Source organism: Lissotriton helveticus, chromosome 3_1 (genome assembly GCF_964261635.1).
Source record: "Lissotriton helveticus chromosome 3_1, aLisHel1.1, whole genome shotgun sequence".
NCBI lineage: Eukaryota > Metazoa > Chordata > Amphibia > Caudata > Salamandridae > Lissotriton > Lissotriton helveticus.
This window is the reverse complement of record NC_136061.1, coordinates 392,608,237-392,628,356: the sequence shown is the minus strand read 5'-3', so window position 1 is coordinate 392,628,356 and position 20,120 is coordinate 392,608,237. Positions and strand designations below refer to the sequence as shown.

Here is a 20,120-nt window from a genome sequence, read left to right as displayed (position 1 = left end):
ACTTTTGACTGAGGAAAGAAGCGACAAAGCCAACAAGGCTGGCGACCCCTGAAACACTACGCAGTCTCTAAAGGCCCAAATTTGACCTACTCCTGCTATGTCAGATGAGACCAAAAGTTTGAGCAGGGCCTTAGCACCAAGCCTCTCTCATGTTCCAAAGGCTCCCTGAAGACGGTCAAGCACCAGTCAGATGAGCCCTGGTCCGGTCATCGCTGTCATCCAGCCATACTGGAGGCCTGCACACGCACGGGAGGTGACGATGAGATATGGAGGTTGCTGACCTGAGAGAACAAGAGCAAATCTACTCACCCGAATGTAGACCTCTGCCCTACCTCTCTATTAGAACCCAAGATTTTTTCTTAGATCCAGAGACCCTTGCTCTTCCTAGTTTACATGAGAAGGTGCCTCCTCCACCTCTGTAATTTCCTTCCAGACAACGTCTGCTTTCATTATTAGACGGGAAAGCCATTTCGGATTTTAAAAAAAGAGACAATGTGGAAAGAATTGACGTCATCAGTGTCTGATATTCGCAGTAGTGCATTTGTTCTTTGACAGTCCATTAGGTTTCTGTGCGCGCGGATCCTGCTTGATTTCGGAGTATGCTGAAAGTATTTATTGGTTAGGGGTGCTTTGGTGGTGCCCATGTACTTTGGCATGTCTGCATGCCCTGAAAATACCATCGAGTCATGCATGCTCTGACTGTTCTTGTGGTCCCTCTGTGCTTTGACAGTCCGGGGTTCTTTGTGGCTGTGTCCGATGATCTGTTTTTTTAGGTCTGGATTGACAGCACAGCTGTGGCCAGACGGTAAGTGATCAGCTTAAAAAAGCTTTCAATACTATTTCCGACAGGAGCTTTGGTTCCGCCCATATGTTAGTGAACATAAGTGCTCGGTTTGATTGGACAAAGGTTATGTGCTTCCGCAGAATAAGTGCTTACTCTTGGTGTGCCCTCCGAGAGGTATATTCATTTGTTTATCCAGTTGCAAGAGCTCTTTATCAAACCAAGCTATTGTTTTACAACAGGGCGTGCGTGACCTTTGCGCCAAACACCTGCCACTGCAATGCTATATGCAGAGCCACTGGAATTATGTGATTTTGCGGCTGTGGCGTTTTCGTCATAATTGTGGATTTGGCGTACAACCACATAATCTGCTGCATAAACTGAAGATTTTAACAAAAAAATATATAGCTCAAACGGCAACATGCGTTACCCCGACGTGGAAGGACATTCACAAACTGGGCACCTACCTACTTATTTGTGCTGTATTTAGATGTGAAATCGGCACTAATGAGGTGAAACCTTTGTGCAGTGTTAATGTGTAAACGTGACAAAATAATTAAGTAATACTATCACAGAATGTGCAGCATTAGGTCCCCATCATTAGCCCTTTCTTGCCGCATAATTTGATCCTCCCCTGCTGCATAATTTCAGTACCCCTTGCTATATTTCTTCTAGAGCATGAGTTAACCAGAGTATGTGTTCTCTGTCAGCAGCACAAACAGGAAGGCATTCAAAAGGAATGCGCTGCTTTATTGCAGTCCCACCCACCTCCTTCCTTCCCTCCCTTTCCATCACCAACTTCAGACATACCTTAATATTGCACTCCTTGAGAGAATGGTGTTTTGTCTACTTCTGAGTTTCAAGATTTACCGTCTGGAGAGGCTGTTTTTACCCTCCTTGGCTCACAAAAGTTATTTTAATTATTCATTTTAATGTATTATTTTATTTTCTAAAATTATAATACTAATATTATATTTAAGTTGGTTCAGATTTATTATTTTTATATATTAAATCAATTTACTTATTTAATATACTGTAATTTTAAATAACCCTTCCCTGAATCCTAAAAGCTCTTTTCTACCCCTAACGCTACCCACCCCTGACCTCTACAAACTCCTTGCTATCCCTTAAGTCTACCCTTCCCTGAAACGTAAAACCCTTACTGCCATTTATGCTCCCTTTCCTTGAACTAAAAAAATCCTTAATGGTATCGCTCTTTGAACCTTTAAAATTCCTTAATACCCTTTAATGTACCATTTCCTTAAACAAAAAACTCCTAACTACCCACAAATGCTATCCCTCCGTGAATCTTGAAAACCCTTACTACTGCTTAACACTACCCTTCATTGAACCCTAAGAATTCCTTAGTATAGCTTAACGCTACTCTTCCATGAACCCTAAAACCTCCTTTCTATATCCTATGCTATCCTCCCCTTCCCTGCACGCCCAAAACCCATCAATAACCCCTTTTACTACCCTGCCTTAAACACAAGAGGCCCTTATTATCCCTTAGATCTACCCTTCCCTCAACCCCCATACTATACCTTCACGCTGCCCTTCCCTGAATTGGAAAATATTACTACCCCCAACACTATCCATCCCTGAACCATAAAAAACACTTACTACTCCTTTACACAAGCCTACCTTGACCCCTCTTTATTACCGCTGAACGCTACCATTCCATGAATTTCTAAAACCTCTTTTCTTCTGCTTAACACTACCCTTCCTTGAACCCTAAAGCCTTTACTGCCCCTTAATGCTACCCATCAGTGAACCCTAAAAACTGAAACTATCCCTTAACGCAACTCTTCAGTGAATATTAAAAACCCATTACTACCCCTTAACAGAGCCCATTCCTGAACTCTAAAAACCCTTACTATCCCTTATCTCTGCCCTTCCCAGAACTAAAAAAAAACTCTTACAATCCTTTAGAGGTACCCTTCCTAAACCCTAAAAACTACTTACTCCCCAGAATACCACCTTGAACCCTAAACGTCCATTCCTACCCCTTAATGCTACCCTTTCCTGAACCCTAGAAACTCCTGAACCCCTTAACAATCTCTGAGGGATTCTGCCTGCTGAAAGCAGTGAGAGCCAAGGGGTGAGTTATTGAGAAGAATTGGGAATCAAATTACTGATTCTCCTTGTAATTCCTCATTTCTAAGGCGACCCTCAGGGTCCCACTTGTGATCTATGTTATTTCTATTGCCACCACCCTCCCCACTGTTATCAATGCCCCTGGTATTAGGAACTCTGGGCAGGAGTTACCGGGTGAGATCAGGGACGTTGTTATAGGGCCCATAGTGGGGTGAAGCAACATGGAAATGCTTATCTCTTTAAAGAGTTAAAATAATGTTTTAGGGCCTTGCCATTTGTGAGAAAATAGCACTGCCCCACTAATGGAATCATTTATTGAATGTGATGCTTTGCCGTACTTAATGCAAAAATATTATTAAATGCTCTGAAAACCCAGTTTTACAGCTTCCCACATATTGAAATTAACCTCAAAGCTGTATGTCCATTAATGACAAAATACATCAAGTATTAGTGCATGACTGTTCTCCATTATTTTGTAATATTGGCTTAACTAGGTACGGTAAACTTCCCTTTTTAGATCTGGCTTGACAGCGCAGCTGTCTGGATGACATATTTTTTTGCAATTCTTTAAAATACACGGAGTGGGCTTTGTTTTCTCTACCCAGAGGAATATTACTCTCTCACCTCATGCTATCAGTTTGCAATGGATGTATCCACTGTAAAGGAAGTGTTTCCATTAGAATGTATGAGGTATTATTCTAAATCTGTTATTTATCACATTTGGGGCCAGATGTAGGACCGGTATTAGGGTTTTCAGATGTAGGGCATGCATTTACAGAATCGGTATTTTACCGATTCTGTATTTACTGATTCGGTAAAATTACCGAATCGGTAAATACAGACTCGGTAAAATACCGATTCTGTAAATGCAGATGTAGCTGGCACATGTCAGAGTGCCACAGGGCTTTAAGAATCTGTATTTTACCACCCAATCCAATTGGGTGGTAAAATACCGAATCCAGGTGTGCATGCACATGTGTGCATGCACATGCATGCACACCTGTGCCATGTGACACACAGACATGCCCTTAGGGCATGTCTGTGTGCCACATGGCGCACATGCCTATTTTTGGGGTGCCAGAGGGTGTCAAAGTGACACCCCCTGCACCCTTGCTGAAATAGGTATTTACCGAATCTGTAAATACCGATTCGGTAATGCCCATTGATTCCTATGTAGTTACAAAAAGAAGTGGTCGGTTACAAAACATATTCATTGCGTTCATTTCATCAGTAAATGGTTAAAAGGTACACATCAACCATGTCAGAACGAAACTGAGTTTAATTCAGCTATAAGCAGTGGTATTCAATTTATTACACAGTTATTTAGTATTTAATTCATACAATGCATAACGGTGAATGTGGTCATTATTCAAAATAGTGCTCAGTGAGTGTCAAAAGGAGGGATTCCAGATTAAGTAGGGTAGGGAGTGGTTGGAATAGATGGAGGGACAAAGAAAAGGAATTGTGTCCTGTAGACAATTCAAAATTAATCCTAAAACATTTCCTGTCTATAACAGATCACACTGTTCCCTATACAATCAATACACGGAAACCAATTATGGCAAATCCTAGCGTAACGTGTATGTTGGAGAGTAATGATGTCGACGTTTCGACCCCGGTATTTAAGGGCGGGTGGTTCCTCAGTTTAGGGTCTTCATCAGGACAGTGAAGATAGTGTTAGTGAGCACCTACGGAAATAGATACGTATATCACTCAGTAGGGTGAAATTAAAAAACTATTAAAAAAGGCATCAATAAATGGTTCCTAAACTCGTGTACCTACATTGATTCAGGCGTATCAGAAAGTCCCACCTCAGTTGGAGACTTGCGCCGTTGTTGGTGTTCTGTGAAAGAACAATTGACAATTAGGAAGGTATACGTCGGGCAGGTCAGGGAGGAAACATCCCACACATGAGATGGCCCTACTTACTAAATTCTTTAGGGTTGTCAGCCTTGGGTAGATGATTGAAGTCCCAGATGGATTGGGAAATGGCGTAGAATCTGCGGATACAAATGTTATATCCATGTATCTCTATGCTATTAGCAGAGGTGCACAGTGTTTAAAAAATTCAGGTGGAATTCGAGGGATTCAGAAAGGATGAACTTACTTACTTTTTAGATCTGGCTTGACAGCGCAGCTGTCTGGATGACATATTTTTTTGCAATTCTTTAAAATACACGGAGTGGGCTTTGTTTTCTCTACCCAGAGGAATATTACTCTCTCACCTCATGCTATCAGTTTGCAATGGATGTATCCACTGTAAAGGAAGTGTTTCCATTAGAATGTATGAGGTATTATTCTAAATCTGTTATTTATCACATTTGGGGCCAGATGTAGGACCGGTATTAGGGTTTTCAGATGTAGGGCATGCATTTACAGAATCGGTATTTTACCGATTCTGTATTTACTGATTCGGTAAAATTACCGAATCGGTAAATACAGACTCGGTAAAATACCGATTCTGTAAATGCAGATGTAGCTGGCACATGTCAGTGCCACAGGGCTTTAAGAATCTGTATTTTACCACCCAATCCAATTGGGTGGTAAAATACCGAATCCAGGTGTGCATGCACATGTGTGCATGCACATGCATGCACACCTGTGCCATGTGACACACAGACATGCCCTTAGGGCATGTCTGTGTGCCACATGGCGCACATGCCTATTTTTGGGGTGCCAGAGGGTGTCAAAGTGACACCCCCTGCACCCTTGCTGAAATCGGTATTTACCGAATCTGTAAATACCGATTCGGTAATGCCCATTGATTCCTATGGGCTTCAATGCCCATAGGAATCAATGGGCATTACCGATTCGGTATTTACAGAATCAGTAAATACCGATTCGGTATTTACCGAATCTGAAATACCTATATCTCCCCTCCTCTTTTTTACCACTTCTTAAATACCGATTCGGTATGAATCGGTATTTAAGAAGTGGTAAAAAAGATTTACCTACATCGGGCCCTTAGTGTCTTTTCTCCTACATATATTCTAAACCGAAAACAACATTTTTGTTACTTTTTCTCGGCATTGGCAAAGTCAGTTGAACAGACTCTAATGTAATAAACAACATTTGTGCATACAGTTCCTGCAAACATCATTTATGAATGGCTGTGTTTATATTTGTTGGTACATTAAACAGTGGCGGCCAGCACAGATCAGGGATTGCAGTGGTGTAAACAAAGAAAAAGAAACATTTCTTATTGTCGTGTCTCTTCTCAGTGTCTGGCTGGAACAGGAACCAACCAGTCCCCTTAATCCTATCACAACGCTGCAAGGCAGTGTTGTGATTGGTCTGAGTGCTGTGGTGCGGCGCTTAGGTGGGGGCTGGAAGCCTGGGTAGGTTCTCCACCCAGTCTGTAATGGAGCCTGAGTGGAGAACATGCAAAGTGCGCATGACTGTTTGGCCGGCCCAAGACAGCCGGCCAAGCCTTTATGCGGACTTACAGAGTGCCCACCACTCCTCCCCCTGAACTGTGAGCAGAGCAGCCCTGCAAAGCTGCTGCAGCAGGAAAAAATAAAATTATCATAACATTGAGTTATCATTTTATTTTCCCTTTATTTACACTGCTGAAAATCAGTGTGTTCACGGTCCTCTGCGTTAGCAGAGGAGCCGCCACTGACATTAAATCCAAACCTATTGGCTTTGCTGGTGTTTGTTTTCCTTTTATGCTTTCAGTTCTTGATATTGCACATTGAGAACTCTTAACATTGAGGGCCTGAAGCCTTTTGAAAGGGGTCGGTTTGCACATGGTCCCGTGGAGTGGACTGCATCAGGTTAGAATCATTACATTCAATGAGATATGAATCTTGGAGCATGTTGATGAGATGTTTCTGAGATGTCAACAGTTTCATGTTCATGACAGATTACAGAGAGGCCATGAGGTAGGAAAGATTCAAAGCACATGCCACAGATCAGAGGACCAGAGAGATTAGAGAGGGTAAGGACACTCTGCTAATGACAAGCCTCAGGTGTGAGAACAGCCTTTGAAGATGTGGTGAAGGAGAAGTGGCTGAACTTCAGCTGGTATGTACCTCGGTGGTGAGTCTCAACCTGGATGCGTAAGCTGACTTAGGAAGTGTTCTTTGAGGCTTCTCTTGAAGAAAGAGATTGAAGAGGTTTCTGCACTGCAGGGTGTTTGCTCCGTTGGATGGGTTTTTGTGGTCCACGCGTTATCTGATAGTGTTTCTTATTCTTCTCTAGGCTGCCGCCCAGGTATTGCGTCCACAGTTCAAGGTGGTGGTCCCGCAGAGTAAGCCACTATCCCCCGGAGAGATTCTGGGCTGCACCTCGCCACGGCTGGAGCTTGGGGTGGATGCTCTCATGTAAGTACTGTGGATGCTGTCAAAAGGACATGATTGTGGATGGACCAGAGCCTTTTTCACCTACCTTTGGGCCCTTTCAGCCCATGCGCAAAGAGATGCGAAAATGTGAGAAATAAATGTTCCTACTTTGAGGACAGGGCTGTGGTGTAATATAGAGGTGTCCGCTTAGCTCTGTGGGGGGCTGGGGCCACGCCAGAATTTCAGCAGAACCACTATGTATTTGAGCACCATTTAGTGGAATTGGATATAATTGTATATTATGTGGGTATTCTGAAAATCTATCCTCTTTCCGCAGTGCAGCATGTAACGCGAGCATGCAAGACTTCCCTTAAAGAGGATTTCTTGGAGGGATGTTTTCCTTTAGAATATTTTTAAAACATTTGGTCAGATTTGTACTTAATAGCACAATACTCAAATAATGTAGTTGAAAGCCCTAGGTTTTCAATTCTGAAGAGACACTAATGAAATAACGCAATACTTTAAAGTTGTGCTGAATAAATGTGATCCTCCACAGAGGAGATGGGAAAAGGATGTCAGCCTCAAGAAAACTTGTTCATAAATTGTTCAGAACGGTGTATTTTTGCTGTCATTTTTCCCTGAAACGGCTTGAAATGCACTGGTTTTACTGGCAGGTCCGGTAATGCACAGGCTTTCAGGTAGGTTTGCGCTATACAAATACCACATGCATAAAAAGTATGCACGTATCTAGGTCTCATATCACTTACCTTGCATCTTTACTTACTTCTACCTGTCGGTTTCTTTAACTGTATCTGCCGGCCTCGTCCTAACACATTTTCAGTATAATGGAGCATCTTTCTGGAAGGCACAGGATAAGAGAATACAAAGTTACACGTATGTCATAAACTCAGTCAGCAGATACTGACAAATTGAGCTACCCATCAGAGGTTAGGTAGATCTAGCAGTAGCACTCCGGTTAAAGAGACCTTACAGTTTCACACCCCAGATGCATCTGTAAGGCTAGCCAGGCTCTGGTTTCGGAAAACCGAGGTTATGATGATGTCAAGAAGCATACAATATGGACGATGGAATAGCAGCCATAACTGCAAGTGCCATCTGAAAACATGGAAATAACGTCAGCAATAAGTGTCCCATTACAGCATGTATTATCACTCATGATCTGCTTTAAGTATAATATGGCAATAAAGTAATTTTTCCACATTATTTTGCCATTTTCTGCAAATACATACATTTTATTCTCAAACACTAGGTTTTAAATTTAGGTAGAAACTTACTGCCCATAAAATGAAAAAAGTCATTTTAAAAATATGTTTTGTATTTTGTTCCTAAAATTTGAATTTTAAGTAACCCACAGGTTGGTCCCCAAAGAACAACTTGTCATTTGTATTAGGTTCTCATGCTTTACTGTACATCATGAAATGAAATGCCAGCATTTCTAAAGCGCACAGCTACCTCCGGAGAGGTGTCCCGGCTCTGGGGGCCGTCGGGAAGATTAGCGAGCTATTGCCCAAAGTCACATGGTGCTGGGCTAACCTGCTGCTGGCATTGGGGATCGACCGTGAACCCTGTGGTCCGGAGTCAGGCACCCTGGCCACTGCGCCACACCTCTTCCATGGATGTAATCTACTGTGCATGCAAGGTGTGTCTATCCTATACTAGTAGTAGCTGCCAAATGTTAAGAATGTTCACTTTGTGTGAGAACATATATCATGAGTCTTGGTGCCCATTATAACCCACTAGTGACAATATACCACGGATGGACACCAATTTAATACAAATAGAGTAATGCCAAAGAGGCACACTGTGTGAATTCTGGAGCCATCACATGCCACGACCGCCACAATGCCTACAAGGTGCACCTTATTCCATGAAGGGCGTACTGGGGCAAGAGTCACCCTAGTACTTAAAATGTCTGCAGTATTCCAAAGGCCACCCGGTGCCAGGGCCAACATAGTCCATAGAATATACACACAATATTTAGAGATCCTCGATAATGTATGTAAGACTCCCATTATTCCCAACGCCACCTTAATCAAGGGCCACCAGAATTCAAAGAAGGGCACAATATTCCAAAAGTTACTGTTTGCTAGGGTCCCCACAATGCCTAAAAGAAACACTGTATTCTTAGGGCCACCTTAAGCCAAGGTCACCATAATACCTAGAATGCATGTAATGGTAGTGCTGCAGTACCTGAATCCGCAGGCACCGGATATTGCCCTACTACAAGAAACCCACATACAGGGGACCTCTTACTGCGCACTCAACAGATGGGGCTAAAAACTGGTAGCCCATGCGGGATATTCCAGAGGATTGAGGGGGGTTGGGCTCTTACTGCGTAAGTCCTTTTCTTTTAAAATACAAACTGTCCCGCATGACTCATTGGGACGATTTGTAACTCTGTCGGGATACTGGGAGGGCAGGGCATTAAATATTATGTCCCTCTATATCCCTCCAAAACTGCGAGCCCCCACACTCACTGAACTGGGATCGCTTATAGTCAAGCTCCCCGAGGGGGAATTACTCATAGGGGTTGACTGCAATGCGGCTCTTATCGGAGAATGGGATCACTGGTCAGCCAGACAAAGGGAAGTGCCTGGGAGGGCCCCTGAAGAATTTCTGTTGGCTATTGGCCCAGTTGATGTTTGGCTGATGCACAATCCCTCAGCCCGCCAGTATACTTTACACTCCAAGATTCATAGAAGTCTATCCCGCATAGACTATATGTTTGGAGTGACAGACCAGCTCGCAATGCTCAGGGAGTTGACTCACCTCCCGAGGGGTATCTCGGACCACTCCCCACTTGTTGCACTTTACAGTGGACCTGGAATGGCAATTAATCCTTGGTACTTAAAAATACCAGCCATTAGGGAGGGCTTAGCCGAAGCAACAACACATTATTTTAATGAAAATAAGGGGTCGGTGAACTCCGCCCAAAAATGTGGGAAGCTTATCAGGCAGTAATTAGGGGGATCTCTTCAATCTCTGTTTATAAAAAAGAGAGACAGAAACAGTTGATAGCAATAAAAGACGAGATTCAGATATTAGAGTCAGAGCTAATATTGTTAGACTCACCAGAAATGTAGCACAGATTGCAGATTAAACAGAAAGAATATAAAGACATTGCAGAGCTACCCTACATCGCATACACAAGGTGGGAGACAAGGTGGGCAAACTGTTAGCGTGGTTAGAGAAACTGGAGAGGGCGACTAGATGTGTGTTTGAAATTGCCCCGAGTGGGGGGGTGAATCTACTCAGGGACAGGCAGAAAATAGCGGAGGCTTTCGCAACATACTACAGGCAACTATATACTCCATCAAAGTCGTCCACCCAGACCAAAGCCTGAGAGCTGTTAGCCACTCTTAATTTGCCCTCTCTGGGTGAGACAGATAGGAAAAGTTTGAAATCAGTACTGACTGAGAAGGAAGTGATACAGGCAATTGGGGCTCTGAAGGCTGGTAAAGCAACAGGCTCAAATGGCCTTCCCATAGAGCTAGACAAGCTAATCGCATCCAAAATAACCCTATATCTGGTGTAAATTTATCAAGAAAGCGTTACACTGGGTACCCTTCCTGAAAGTTAAAGATTGGCTAACATTGTGGTAATACACAAAAGTGGGAAACCACCTGAAAAATGTGCCTCATAAGACCCCCTAGCAAGGCACCATCTATTCCCTGCAATTATCCGTGGGTCGAAACGTCGACAGCCTCATTATGCTCAGCTTCCTCCCATATATATCATTGATTGTATTCTATTTTGGAAGCATGATGTACATATAATGAACTTGAACCATTGGTCTATATTCTGTTGATTTAACTATTGTATTGTATACTAAGGTCGTTTGACCATTGCTATGTCACTTTTTTGATTACCCTACACTCCTTCCTACACTACCACCTTCCCTCCCCTTTCCCTTTAGGGGCACATAATACTTTGAATCTTTGCCTATCATTAATACTATGTGACGAAATGCACTCACACATTGTGATTAAAAACAATGTTGTTATCATTTTAGGATTTATGTCTCCATTATTAAGTTTGTATACTCCTAACTTTTTCCGTTCTGGGACCCTCTTCTCCTGTACTACATATTCACCCAGGTCCCAGTGACTGTATTTGGGTATAACCCTCTTTCTGTAACATAACTCATATTGGCCTATATCATTGCTTAACGCGGAAGTCAAGATCCTAGCCAAAATCCTTGCAACTCCCCTGGCACCACTGTATCATAAGTTAGTCCACCCGATCAATCTGTCTTCATCCCAGGTACAAATACAGCTCTTAACCTATGACGCCTCCATGGGTATTGGGAAGGGCGGGTAGTATTAAGGAAGAGGCAGCCATAATGTCATTGGATGCCAAAATGGCGTTTGATATGATAGCGAGTCCCTTCCTGTTAGCAGCCTTGGAAAAATTTGGCGAAAACTTCCTAGCATGGATACAACTTCTTTATTCCGAACCCCTAGCACAATTTATGGTAAATGGAGGGGGGTCATCAATCTTCAAATTGCAAAGAGGGACAAGGTAGGGCTGACCCTTCTCACCATTAATATTTGCGCTTGTGTTGGAGAACCACTGGCGGTATGGATCAGAGGGGATCCGCTTATCTGAGGGCTCAAATGGACAGAGGATTGGGAAGATAACTTCTCCCTATATGCAGATGACCTACTTCTCTATTTGACCAGCCCTTACTCCTCCATACACAGAGTGCTGTATATATTTACCCTGTTTCAGGAGTACTCAGGGTACACTATAAACTGGGAGAAGTCGCTATTATATGTCATTTGGGGTCCGTGCATCAACTTCACCAGGGTTTACACGGTGCAGAGAGTTACTGAAGGATTTAGATACCTGGGAATCTATGTTACCACAAATCCGGCGGTCTATTGCGATCACAATTTTGATCCCCCCCCCTGTGTGTTGACTACAGGAAGACGTGCAACATTGGAAGATACTTCCCCTCTCATTATTGGGAAAGGCCTCTCCATATAAAATGATGGCGCTTCCTCGTTTTATCTACATCCTACAAAACACGCCGTACCCAGTTCCTCCAAAATATTTTCCAGCTATAGAATCAGAGATCTGAACACTCCTCTGGGATAGCGGAACCCCATGAATATCACTGACCAAGCTGACAAAGAGTTATATGACGGAGGAATTGCCCTCCCGGTAATACAATATTATTACTGGGCAGCACAACTCACAGTGATAAATCAGTAGATCAATTTCCCGCAAATGGAACCAGCATATAGAATGGATAGGGATAATAAGAAACCAGAAAACTATCATAGAGCCATCTACGGTGGGAAACAAGGGGTGCCAAGACACACACCAACGTCGACAACTATTACACTATGGAGCGCCGCTTTGGTGGCATTGGGGTGGAAAGATAAGATCACTATGGCCACCCCACTCTGGGATTCATGCGACTCGGACTATTGGCAAAACAGCCAGGGTTTGACAAATGGGACCTTATCAATCTCTCCAGGTTTGGAGACTTATGGGTTGGAGGGAAGATTGTGCCCTTTTTAGACCTTCAAAGTGAATAAGAACTTGACCTATCAGAAACATTTTGCTATCTCCAGATACGAAGCGCACTGCAAAGAGCCATTCCTGGCGGCGTGGAGCTCCCGGCTTCCTCTCCTTCAGAAGATAGGTTTTTAGATGACTATCTGCAGGAAAAGGCAATATCACTAACGTAAGGAAAATACTAAACAATTTGCCTGACACTCTAGGGAAAATACGTGCTAAATGGGTGGCCGATATAGGAGACATAAGTGATGAGGAGTGGCAAGAAACTCTTGCATCCCCCCCCCCCCAGAGGTGGCCATACGCTCCCGATTTAGATTAATACAACTAAAGATCTTGCATAGGACATACTATACAAGCACAACACTAGTTAAAATGGGCATAACTGATTGGCCACAGTGCCCCAGGAAGTGCGGACAAGTTAGTACATTTTTAGATCAGTGGTGTGACTGCCCAATGATCCGGAAATATTGGAACAAAATGATTGTGTGAATGCTGACACTGTGCGGCAGGAAAGTAGTTGCATCGCCCAAAGTGGTGTCTCTTAAATATTTAGGAGAAAACCGACCTAACGGCAGGGCAAAGAACCTAGGTCACACTAGGTTTTATGGTAGCAAAACGTAATAACGCAAGGAAATGGAGGGTAGAGACGGGACCTGGGTACCGGGACTCGAAGGTCGATATGGACTGGTGTATGCAAGCTGAAAGGGTTGTCTACGAAGGAAGAGTTTGTCCACGAAAGTGGTCCAAGATCTGACTGGGTGGTAACAAATGCAGAGGGATGATCTGCCTACCTGTTGATGGAGTTTCCTCACCCGGGGGGGGGGAGGCAATAGGAGCAGAGAAATATAAGATATACAACTGATAAATGGGGTAATAAGTAAAAAGTGTTGGGGGGCAAAACTCACAATACGACACCGATAATAGATGTCTGTCTTGATATATGTAAGAAAATATAATGTGTGAACATGTGCCGATTTATGTTTTCGGTTATTGTATTTGGTTTGCTGCTTTTTTCAATAAAAAAGATTTATAGAATGCATGTTATATTGTGAGGCTTACCTTATTCGATGATGACTCTAATGCCTAATATGTGCTCAGTATTCAAAAGGACACCACAATACCAATAATGTGCACAATTTTCCAAGAACCAAATTGTGACATGACTACAAGGCATAGACCATGCACTATGTTCCAAGAGCCACATATGCCAGGGCCACCATAGTGCCACTGGTGACGTTGGCTGCCACCAAAAACCAGAGATAAACAACTGTCATGCACACTCGTAAAGACGGAAGCCAACCCACGTGCTCACATTGATCCAATCGCGTGCAGATAGAAGACTATCTCTTGTCTCTTTCCCCATCCCTCCTGAATCCCCCTACAATGGAAAGTACAATCCTGGACTCTACATCAGGTCAAATTGCTGCAGGTTCCTCCACTGCTCCTTGTTCCATTGGTGCTACCACCACCACCTTCTCCTATTGCTTCTCCCCAATCCTACCACTACCATCTGCATTGAAGGTCCTAGGCACAGGGGTTCGGCAGCAACAAGACCCCCTCCTCCGTTACTGCCAGTCCCTTGCACACGTCAGTGTAAATTATGAGTGTCTTGCACTATATCATCAATGCTATATGGCCATTTTCTTGTAGGTCGTGTGCTGTCACTTGGAAGTTTTATGCGAGCGCATGAGGCCTACCCGGGTTCACAGTGTACCACGACTGAATGTGGGTTGGGAGTGCACAGCGTTCTCTGTTAGAACTCGCTCCGGTATTGGCTTTATTTACTAATTAAGGTAGAGGGAGAAGGGATGTAAGACTGCGAGTGGATTTCAGATAATAGAAAATGAGTTGGTTCTGAGTTCCATAGGGTAGGGTTCTATCCTCACAAGTCATCAGTCTTGCCTGACTGCTGGGGAGGGATTGGCGTCCATCTTTGTTAGGTAGAATATGTGGTGCACTGGGATTTTCAAGATGGATGATGACAAAGACCAGTACAGGTGAACACATCTCATCAAAGGCAGTGCTGAGCCTACTCTTCTCCAATCCATCTCCATGTTGTGATCTTCAGCGTGAAACAGATTACTTCCTGTGAGTCACTTCCTGTCACCAGAGGGCGTGTACGTACTGGACGAAGTGAGAACCGAGAACCTTTGTAGGAGGGAGGGGAACTGTTCCATCTGTAGGGGAATAGCAGACTGATTGTGGTGATCTGTATTGTTGTCATTCCACGTGATGTCATCTCTGGAGGTTCTATGTACCGATGATTCCTCCCTAGTGTTCCCTACTTGGCAGTTGCAGTTGCTGTGTCTTTCCCTCAAGCTGGACGGCTCTCTTCTCCTGAATAAATCCCTAACTACAGTCTTCCTGCCTCCGCCTCATCTTTACATTGGCGACTGAGGATGGTCAGCGTTTCAACTTTCTAAACGACTTCTTCAAGCAAAACACTTTGGATTTCAGGAGATTTCTTTCTTTTGATCTGCATTCATGTGAGTACATTTACCAATTACATTGAGAGCCGTCGCAGCCACGGGACTCTTCCCCTTTCAACCGGTTTTGCTACAAACCTTACAACCCTTGCCAATCAAAATTAATCACGCGCTACCCATCTGCGCGTCACCCTGCCGTGCGCAATCAGCTTTATCTCCTACATCAATCTATCTCCACGGCTCCTATCAGCTAACTCTACAAACAAACATTTCTTCCGTCTTCCTCGAGACCTTCCTACCTTAACTCCGACTGCGCTTCTCCAGCGCTGTGTATCCCCCGGCTCCAGCTTCTCCAGCGCTGTGTTTGTTCTTTCCCCGCCGAGCTGCGCTTCAGAATGATGACGCAGTAGAACTTTCTACTCCTCGACAGAGCGCCATCACGCATCACGCATCACGTTGGTCTCCATAACAACCATAAACAACTCTCAAGACGCTCCCCGCCTCCCAGTATCAACACGTCACAAAGACTTTCTTACTGAGTTCGAGTCCTCGTCAGACTCTACACGTCACGAAGGCTACATTCGCTAAATTCTTCGTTTCCTTTGTGCACAGCTAACCAGATTGTCTTCGCTGATGCACACAGCTTTTAACGTGAGGTTCCTTCATTCTCTACGCTGATGCGCACAGCTCAAACACACAGCTTGAATTATACGGAAAAATAGTTGTTTTCTTCTCACGCTAATGTACCCAAGTTAACATAAAAAAATAAAATTAAAAAAAACGACGTTTTCGCGCTGATGCGCACAGCCTATTTTTCATCAACAATAGACTATACTTCATCAACAATTACACGCTGATGTGCACAGCATCTACACGATTTTGCACGCTGATGTGCACAGCATTTACACGCTGATGTGCACAACATTTGCACGCTGATGTGCACAGCATTTATTTACATCAAAATATTTAAAATTTTTACATATTTTTATTATTTACTACAAGTTTCGTTCTGAAGTATTCATAATAGTTTTTTGTTTCTTTTCTTTTTCTTTTATTTCATTAAATCTAAATTTTCCAATACAAGTAAAGATAGAAAATAACACAATGCAAAGTGTTACTCCTCCAGCTCCATTTCTTCAGACTCCTGGAGATCCTCCTCTCGAGTGGAAGCTTTGGTTGAGATCTTTCATGGCCTACTTAGGTGCAATTGATGGCCTCAGATTTCGTGCAGAAAGGAAAAAGAATCTAATGTACTATCATCTCGGTGTAGAAGGCCAGAACGTTTTTGACCATCTACCTCCTTATGTTCCACCTAATGGTGAAGCTCCAGATGAATTTGACATAGCTATAGCCAAATTGGACAAGTACTTTGTCAAGACTAAAAACATGGTCGTACACCGTTACAAATTTTTCACCAGAGTTCAAAAACCCGAAGAGAGTATTGACACTTTTGTTACTGCTCTAAAAATGCTTGCTTCCAAATGTGAATTTGACAACTTCACCTCTCAACTTATTAGGGATCAGCTTATTGCTCGCTGTTCTTGTAAACAAATTCAAGGGAAGCTATTGTCCTGCAAAGATCCTTCTCTGGATAAAGCTATTGATATAACCAAGAGTATAGAGACATCTTTAGAGGATTCCAAACAATTGGAAATTTCTCTTTCCAATACTTCTATTTCTAGTGCAGTATCTTCTAAAACACCTGCTCCCATTAAGACTTCCAATTTTATTCCTCGTGACTCACGTGGTTATTTTAGAAGGATGGGAAACACTAGTACCAGAAGACCTTTCATGCCCAGAAGACAATTCAGCCAAAGTACTTTTTGTTTTAGATGTGGTTCCTCTTACCATGTGTCTAATTTTAAGAACTGTCCAGCTGCCAACCAACAATGCACTCAATGTGGTAAAAATGGTCATTTCTCAAGAGTCTGCATGAGAGGTAGAAGAGGTAGTGTACGATGTGTCTTGAATGAGTATGATTCCTCTTCTGATTTAAATCCTCTTGAGCAGTCAACTGAATATTCTCAAGATGATGTAACCACTCAGGAGTATGTAGTTGTTGTGAAAGACAATGATAATGTCAGTCGCACCTTTCATGTTCCTGATCCAGAAGTTGACACTATCATTGATAAACATCATGTTCAACTACTTGTAGACACCGGTGCTCACATCACTATTGTTTCTTATGACAAATATTCTCATTTTTGGCAAGATAAGTGTCTACTTCCCCCTGATGTTCTCACTGTAGCTTTTGAAGGAAGCAAAATTAATCTTTTAGGTTATTTCTGGGCTGAAATTTCTATTTTTGGCAAATCTATTAAAGGGAAAGTTTACGTTGCCAAATGCGGCATCAATGTCCTAGGTCTCATACATCAAGCAGAATTTGGTATCACTATTAAACCTGGTTTACTCAACCCTGTGTTTATAGAAGGATGCAATCTTCCATGTTCTACATCTTCATCTTCTGTCCCTGTATGCAACATTGTGAATAGCAAATTGTGGGAGCACAAATATAAAAAAGTCTTTGAAGATCGTCGTGGTAAAATCACCAATTTTCAACATTTTATCAAAGTAAAAGATGGCATTACTCCGGTCAAGCACAAACTCAGAAATGTCCCACTCAGTATCAGAGAAGATTTATCTAAACACCTAACATCACTTTGCGAACAAGGAATTATTGAAAAAGTAGAATCCACATTGTGGCTTTCTCCTATTGTTTTTGCTAGGAAAAGGTCTGGTGACCTTCGAATGTGTGTGGATTTACGCAGTCTTAATGAAGCTATCTGGGTCGATGGTTTTCCCCTTCCTCGCATTGAGGATTTGATAGCAAAGGTTGGATCATCTACTTGGTTTTCCAAACTCGATTTAAAAGCGGCCTACCACCAGATTGAGTTACATCCTCTCTCACGACACCTCACTGCCTTTGTAACACCAGATGGTGTATTCCAATTTCGACGCCTTCCTTTTGGGTTGGCTTCTGCCGCCGCTGTTTTTCAGCGTATCATGTCTGAAATGTTTAAAAAACTCTCTAATGTAGTCGTCTTCCAAGACGATATTCTTATATTTACCCAAACTGAGAGTGAACATGATAAAGTCATTGACCAAGTTTTTGACATTCTGGAACAAAGAGGTGTAACTCTGCAAAAGAGTAAGTGTATTTTCAAAACCAGGGAAGTGGAGTATCTTGGTCATAGCATTTCTGAAAATGGCATCAAGCCCAGATCAGGTCTGGTCAAAAGCATCATTGAAGCTCCTGCTCCTTCCAATAAAGAACAACTTTTATCCTTCCTTGGTCTCTGTGAGTTTTACTCAAAATTCATGAGAGACTATGCCAAGACTACTGAATGTTTTAGACTTTTACTTAAAAAGGGGGCCACCTTCAGCTGGTCTGACGAGTGTGAAAAGGGTTTTCAGCTCATTAAAAAACATATTACTAATGCTCCTGCTCTTCAACCTTTTAATGGTAACAGAGAAACTGTAGTCACTGTTGATGCCTGTGAATACGGCTTAGGAGCTGTTCTCTCACAACTGGCTTACGGTAAAGAATTTACTGTGGGATTTGCTTCCAGGACTCTCCGTCCTGTTGAAAGGAAATACTCAGTAATAGAAAAAGAAGTGCTAGCCTGTGTTTGGAGTGTTGAAAAATTTAAATCTTACTTATGGGGTAGACCATTCACTCTCCAAACTGATCATCGACCTCTTGTCAACATTTTATCAGGCAGAAATGTCAATCGCACAACTGCACGATTGGCTAGACTTTCCACTAAATTATTGGAATTTAACTTCAAAGCCATCTACATACCTGGTGGAAAAAATAAACGAGCAGACTGTCTGTCCAGGTTACCTGTCCAAGAACCTGATGAAAATGATTGGGAAACTGAAATTGAAGAATGTTTTGTGGCCAATATTTCCCAAAATTCCATTTCTTTTGCTGAAAACGATTGGATCAAAGTCGTTGAAAATGATACTGTTCTCAAAGATGTAATTTTGTTCATAGAAAAAGGATGGCCTAAAGAAAAATCCCTATCTCACGAACTTCAAATCTATTGGAAGATTAACTCAGAACTTTCTTTGGAAAATGGCAAAATTGTTAGGGGTGATAAATTCATTCCTCCTTCTGTTTATCGTGAGAAAATCATTGCTGATGCACATTCTGGGCATCTAGGAGCCACCATTACCAAGAGAAATGTCAGATCGAACTTTTGGTGGCCAAAAATGGACAATCAAATTGTGGAAGCCATCAAACTTTGTACACGTAAACGTCCTGTTTATTGCCGTATACTTGCATTTAACTGTTGGAACACCGCGTTTTGGAGCGGATCCCTTTCCCCTCCGGGGCTCTTGTGTACCATCAGAAGCAGCGGACATCTTGGGTGGGGGCTGGGGATTGGAGCGGTCTAGTCGTCACAAGGACGCTAGACCGGTATATAACGCAGCCATGCTGACGCGCAGCGGGCACGCGCGGCGGGCTTGCCGGAGCACCGCCGGAGTCACGCCAGAGTCCAGCCCGTCTGCGCCCGTCCGCGCACGGACGGGCCCGGGGGCGGGGACTCCTGGCCAACGGCTTCTCTACTCCAGGGAGGAACTATACACCCTTAATAGAGGTGAGCAGCTTGTAGATCAGGCAGTCCTGTTGACGCTTAAGAAACACGCTATACTGCATCCCGATAAGGCCATGCCCCCGCCGGTTCGGTTTCCTACATTAAAGATAGGGAGCCTTAATACTCGCTCGCTCCATTGCCATCACTTAGAGATCTACAGTATGCTTCAGGATAGTGACATCGATATCCTGACTCTTTCAGAGACCTGGACGGGCGAGAACTCAATGCCGGATATAATCGCTGCTATCCCAAGCGGATATGATGTGATGTGGCACAACCGCCCAGGTGGCGCCCGGGGAGGCGGGGTAGCTATCTTCTATAGGAAGACCCTGTTAGTTGAAAAGTTACTATCTGAGACAATTGATCTGACGGATGTGATTGG

General features: G+C 43.2%; 1 protein-coding gene across 4 annotated transcripts in view; it reads left to right on the top strand.

The window, feature by feature from the left end:
• Positions 1 to 20,120, top strand: part of DPH1 (diphthamide biosynthesis 1) — a 1,923,189-nt gene that overhangs the window by 1,203,331 nt on the left and 699,738 nt on the right. For all 4 annotated transcript variants that reach the window (XM_078680142.1, XM_078680145.1, XM_078680143.1 and 1 more), the window contains one exon: positions 7,082 to 7,203. In XM_078680142.1, the coding sequence (XP_078536268.1) occupies positions 7,082 to 7,203 (122 nt within the window). The remainder of the gene's footprint in view (positions 1 to 7,081; positions 7,204 to 20,120) is intronic.